The sequence below is a fragment of the Tupaia chinensis genome, unplaced genomic scaffold (genome assembly GCF_000334495.1).
Source record: "Tupaia chinensis unplaced genomic scaffold, TupChi_1.0 Scaffold000429_1, whole genome shotgun sequence".
NCBI lineage: Eukaryota > Metazoa > Chordata > Mammalia > Scandentia > Tupaiidae > Tupaia > Tupaia belangeri.
In genome coordinates this window covers 1,647,448-1,653,079 of record NW_006159934.1, presented here as the reverse complement: position 1 = coordinate 1,653,079, position 5,632 = coordinate 1,647,448, and the positions used below count along the sequence as shown (strand labels likewise).

At 46.9% G+C, this 5,632-nt stretch overlaps 1 protein-coding gene across 3 annotated transcripts in view; it reads left to right on the top strand.

The window, feature by feature from the left end:
- The window catches only part of LOC102502986 (general transcription factor II-I repeat domain-containing protein 2B), a 45,960-nt gene that overhangs the window by 6,170 nt on the left and 34,158 nt on the right, over positions 1-5,632 (top strand). For 2 of the 3 annotated variants that reach the window (XM_027774406.1, XM_006155008.3), the window contains exons 3-6: positions 931-1,050; positions 2,585-2,768; positions 2,931-2,959; positions 4,935-4,989. In XM_027774406.1, coding sequence (XP_027630207.1) covers positions 931-1,050; positions 2,585-2,768; positions 2,931-2,959; positions 4,935-4,989 — 388 coding nt within the window. The remainder of the gene's footprint in view (positions 1-930; positions 1,051-2,584; positions 2,769-2,930; positions 2,960-4,934; positions 4,990-5,632) is intronic. The other variant, XM_027774407.1, reaches the window with a different exon arrangement.

Here is a 5,632-nt window from a genome sequence, read left to right as displayed (position 1 = left end):
GTGGTGGCTTTTTTTGTTTCTGTTTCTGTCTTTCTGGGGAGCACACATGCCCTATAGCAAAAACCTCCCAAAAAAAAAAAAAAAAAAAGACCCTTTCCAGTAATTAAGATCTAAGAAAAAGATATAACAGACAAATAGACTTTCTCATCCTGAGAACTGTAATTAATTTTACCTGATCTGACAAGACAAACAGCATGTTTTATAATTATTGCTTCCATGCTTTGTATACCCTGTTCCTTAGAGTAAATTTTTTACTACCCCTCACCCTCCTTACTTCCTAAACCTCCCTCAATAAATACACATGTTTTAATAGCCACGGCGCGGCAGCCTGGAGCTGGCTCTGGCTGTGGCCAGCTGAGAACATGCTAAGGAGCAATGAGGTCTCAGTCTAATTTCTGTTCCTGAGCACCCGTGTTGCCTTCCTGTGTACGAGCCACCCACTACTGCCGAGGCCGGACCCCGGCACTCCTCTCCGGATCTTCGGCACGCAGGCACATGCGTCCAGTGTGAGTTTTAAGCAACTGGATCCAGGACTCAAACCATGACTGACTATGTGGGAGTCCAGTGACATAACCATTATGCCATCTGCTGGGCCTTTTTTTTCTGTTTTACTAAAGTACACATGTACTCGCCAGAGGGAGACAGAGAAGGAGAGGAGGAAAGTGAGAAAGCATCCGCCAGGGAGAATGGCCGTACTGCAATCCCTTCTTCACTCTCCTCTCAGGATTTTGGGCATGCACGTACATGTGCCTGGCATGTTTTTTTAAGCCCGTAGGTCCAGGACTTGAACTGCACAGTTGGCCATGTGGGATCCAGCCACTTTAACCTCTGTGCCACCTGCTGCCCCCCACCCCATACTAGACATGGTAAGGACATGTCTGTACAGTGTGAATGCTTGATACTAACCTAGTGCTACCCGTGCACTTGCAGGTGTGGCGGAAGGGCCAAGCGAGAGGAAGCCTCCCTGCCCTTTGAATGGGGTGCAGGTCCACTCGGGAGAAACGGAAATACTCAGGAAAGCAGTCGGGGACTATTTCTGCTTTTGCTACGGTAACGTTCACTCCAAGCGTGAATTCTCTAAATGGTTCGCTAAGGAGTAGGACGGGTGTTGTAGACCGTTTTATGCAATGACTCAGAATGTTTTGAACACTTTCAAACCCCCATTCTCAGCAAACAAAGAGGCTGTCTTTAAGTGCCGAAGGAAGTCTTCTTGCAGAAACTGCTTGGTCTCTTCTGATCCATGAAATGCCCATGTTGAGCTCACTCCAGGGAACCCCCACACCAGGGCCAGTGCAGTTAAAAACGTCCGGTGTGGGCTCAGTCACGCCCTCCCCCTCAGAGCTCTTTCCACCTACTCATGCCTTTCCACAGGCATTAAGGCAGTGGGTGTTTTAACGTTTATTTACTTAGTTCTGAGAGAGAGAGAGGACCCATAGCAGGGTCCTCGTGCTGCCATCTACCCCCAGTCTCAGCCCGCCAGGATCATGGCTACATGTGTGCCCAGAGTGCTTGGAGGGCCTCAGGACTCCAGCCGAGGACCATTCCGTGTAGGGCCACTTGCATTACCACTTTGTCACTTTCTTTTTCATTTCACATTCAGTCATCACTGTGTATCGCTACAGCATACCAAATGAATTTTCCCATCCTGGATACACTGTGTATTGGCTCAGTTGAAGACTTTTTTTTTTTTTTTTGCTATAGGGCACATGTGCCTGCCAGAAAGACAGACAGACATAGAGAAAGAAAGTGAGAAATCACCCCCCAGGGGGGATGGTCACGCCACAATCCCTTCTCCTCCATTCTCCTCTCGGGATCTTGGGCATGCACGCACACGCGCCCGGCGTGAGTTTTAAGCCACCGGGTTCGGGACGCAAATCGCTGTCGACTATGTGGGAGTCCAGCGACATAGCCATTACACTAACTTCTGGTTCCCTCACTCCTTTTTTTTTTTTAAGAATTATTTAACTTTACTTATTTATTTATTTAAATTTGACTAGAGAGGGACAGAGTGAGCGAGAGAGGGAAAGTGAGAAGGCAAGCCACCAGGCCCAGGACTCAAATCTCAGTCAGCCCATGAAGGTTTTTTTGTTTCTTTTTAAAGGTTTTGGCCATAGGGCACGTGTGCTCGCTGGAGAGGACAGACAGACAGAGAGAGGAGAAGTTAGAACTCACCCCCCAGTGGGGATGGCCACACTGCAATCCTTTCTCCTCCATTTTCCTCTTGGGTTTTTGGACATGCATGCATACGCCCCTGGCATGATTTTAAAGCCTCCAGATCTTATTGGGCCAATTTGTCATTATTATAATTATTATTTTATTTTGGCCCTGTGGGAGGCCAGTGCCTTAACCACCATGCCACATGCTGACTCCTATGTGAAGTTTTAAAGTAAAGCATTGTGTCGATGTTTCATTTTGACCCTTTGGTTAGGAATTATATTAATCAGGGTATCAAGGAATACGGCATTTTGACAAACCTTCAAAATCCAAAGCCGCCACTCTCTGAATGTTTATTACATTAAATTAGACTGTGTGGTCTAATTTATGGTCTTATGCTCAGACTTAGAGACATCTGCTCTTGTTCTAGGTAAAGCCTTAGGGACAACAGCGATGGTACCTGTTCCCTATGAGCAGATGCTTCGAGACCAGGCTGCTGTGGTCGTGCAGGGGCTTCCAGAAGGAGTTGCCTTTCAGCACCCTGAGAATTATGATCTCGTCACCCTGAAATGGATTTTGGAGAACAAAGCGGGGATTTCATTCATCATAAACAGGTGACGCCATGCTCTGCTCTTACCGCAGTTAGTTCATTGAAAGATAACACCACAGCCTTGTTTCAATTTGCTGGTTAATTCTGCACTATTACTTTAAAAAGGCGATTTGTGTGATCGCGTTGTCATGTGTTCACGTCGGGTCATAGTTTCATTCTCTTGCAGACCCTTCCAAGGTCCGGAGAGCCAACTGGGTAAGGATCACTTCTCTGCGGTAGCTGCACCGAGCTGCTAAACTGCTTTTGCTTTTCTTCATTAAAATGTACGTGCTGGCACTTTCGTTGCTCTCTCTCCATTGAGGGCACCACCTCTGACATCCCTGGGTCGGGGTTCCGTCTTCGTGGGGGATTTCCAGCTCAGGGAAAGCCACGCCCTGCCCAGAGAGCTCAGATGCAGCTTCTCTTCCCAGCTCTCATGCTGGCAAGCGTCTGTGGCCAGACTGTGGCATGCGGGAGAACTCCCTTGTTCTGCCTCAACAGGAAGCGGGAGTCCCTGTGCGGTCTCCGACCACCAGCCCTGGGCAAAGCTCTCCTCAGGTTCTTTTTTTCATGAGTGAAAGAGACAGAGACCCAGCACCCCAGGAGGGGCCTGACTCTCTGGTCCACCCCCGCCCCAACCAGCACCAGATTGTGGGCATGCGCATGCCTAGAAAACCCAGGGAGGTCTCTGGACATGAACCCAGAGCCTTCTCACATGGGGCAGCCTGCATGCACATCACTACAACCCATCATCCCCTCAACCTGTGGTACCTAGAGGGCCTCCCTGCCAGAAAGTATCTCCACCAGAAACAGTAGGGATCCGCCCATGCCCACCTCTTACTCTCTCAAATTATTATTTTGGAATGTAGTTGGAAACCTTGGCCTATAGCCATTCATGAAAGACCAGGCCTAAAGAGGATGTCTTGCTGAGACTGCGTAGGTAGAACAGTGAGGCGGCCTGGGGGTGAAGGGGTCACGCAGTTCACAGGGCACACTGCTGAGTGGGGAGTAGGGAGGGACATGACACACCCCAGCTCTTCCTTTTTTTCTCTCTTCCGAGCCATGGGCCAATCACAGGGTAAGATCTGTTTCTGGAGTAATTGTGAGCTTTGTAGTCTGGCTCACGTTAAAGTCTTAGAGGGGAGGGTGAAAGGTGACTCCGTAACTGTCATCCTAGGCAACTTGTATCTTCATTACATAATAATAATAATAATAATAGCAGCAGTTGGCACTTGCTTAGTGCTTACAATGTGCTAGGCACTTTCTTTTTTTTTAAGAATTATTTATTTAATTTTATTTATTATTTATTTTTTAAAATAGTTATTTTTTTAAAGAATTATTTCATTTAACTTTATTTATTATTATCATTATTATTTTCCAGTTTGATCAGAGAGAGACAGAGAGAAAGAGAGGAAGTGAGAAAGCAAGCCACCAGGTCCGAGACTTGAACCGTGGTCGGCCATGTGGAGTCCAGCGCCTTTAACCACCATGCCACTTGCCGGCCCCTGAAATAATTATTTAATTTTATTTAGTTTACTTTTTATTTTAATTTGACCAAATAGGGACAGAGTGAGGGAGTGAGAGAGAGAGAGAGAGAGAGTGTGTGTGTGTGTGTGTGTGTGTGAGAGAGAGAGAGATGGGAGGTGAGAAAGCAAGCTGCCGGGTCTGGGACTCGAACCACAGTTGTCCATGTGGGAGCCTAGCGCCCTTAACTACTATGCTACCTACTGGCCCCCATTCTTTATTTTGACCAGAGAGAAACAAAGACAGAGAGAGTGAGAAAGCAAACCACCAGGTCCAAGACTCAAACTGCGCTCAGCCACATGAGAGTCCAGCGCCTTAACCACCATGCCACCTTCCAGCCCCACTAGGCATTGTTCTAATTGATCATTTTGCATATATTGATTAATCCTTGCACAACCACCATTTTCAGAGGAAGGAGAGGCAGAGGGAGGTCTAGTGACCTGCCCATGGTCACCAGCTGGTGAGCAGCCAGGCTGGGACCTGCCCTCCAGCTCTGCACCACCCCCTGCACAAATGGCCCTAGAGCAGCTCTCTCCCGCTTACTATTCATGATGCCCTTGAGCTGGGGGTCCTGTTTTATCCTTTTGCTTCCCATTCAAAGGCCTTCGAACATAGTCGTGTTTCAGGGTGCTGACGGGGCTAGTTTGTATCTTTTATTCCTGCACAGGTGGTCCTTCGATGGGAGCAGATGCTGAGAGATCAATGATTTCACCGAGTGACAGGTAAAGGGTAAACAATGAATAATCAGATCCCCACCTGCCCACAAAATGTTAGCGTTTGGACTAGGGAAAGGCTTCCTTATAACATGTAAGTACAATAAGAAGCTTGAAAACCATATCAGGTGTGTGTACATGCGTGCCCAAAATCCTGAGGAGAATGGAGGCGAAGGGATTGCAGCAGGGAGGTGGTTTCTTGCTTTCTGTCTCTCCTCTCTGTCTTTTCTGGTGAATTCATGTGCCCTACGGCAGTAAAAAACTAAAAAAAATTTAAAAAGGAGTTAATATGATATCCTTCCTTATTTTGTCATATATTTTTATTTCAAAAGGAGATTTGGAATTATGGACTATATAGTGACCCCCCTTTTCTGAGGGCTATGTGTTCCAAGACCCCCCCAAGGGATGCCTGAAACCAGGTACTGTGTGGATCAGTGTGAGATGTCATCACACTACGCAGAATGGTGCGCGATTTAAAACTTATGAATTATTAATTTCTGGAATTTTCCACTTAGTGTTTTCAAATTGTGGTGAACTGTGAGTTACTGAAAGCAAAATGACAGATAAGGGGGGACTATTGTATTTTATCAGTAACTTTAGTTTGAAACAGGTTTTTTTTTGAGGGATTTTCGCTATAGGGCACATGCACTCG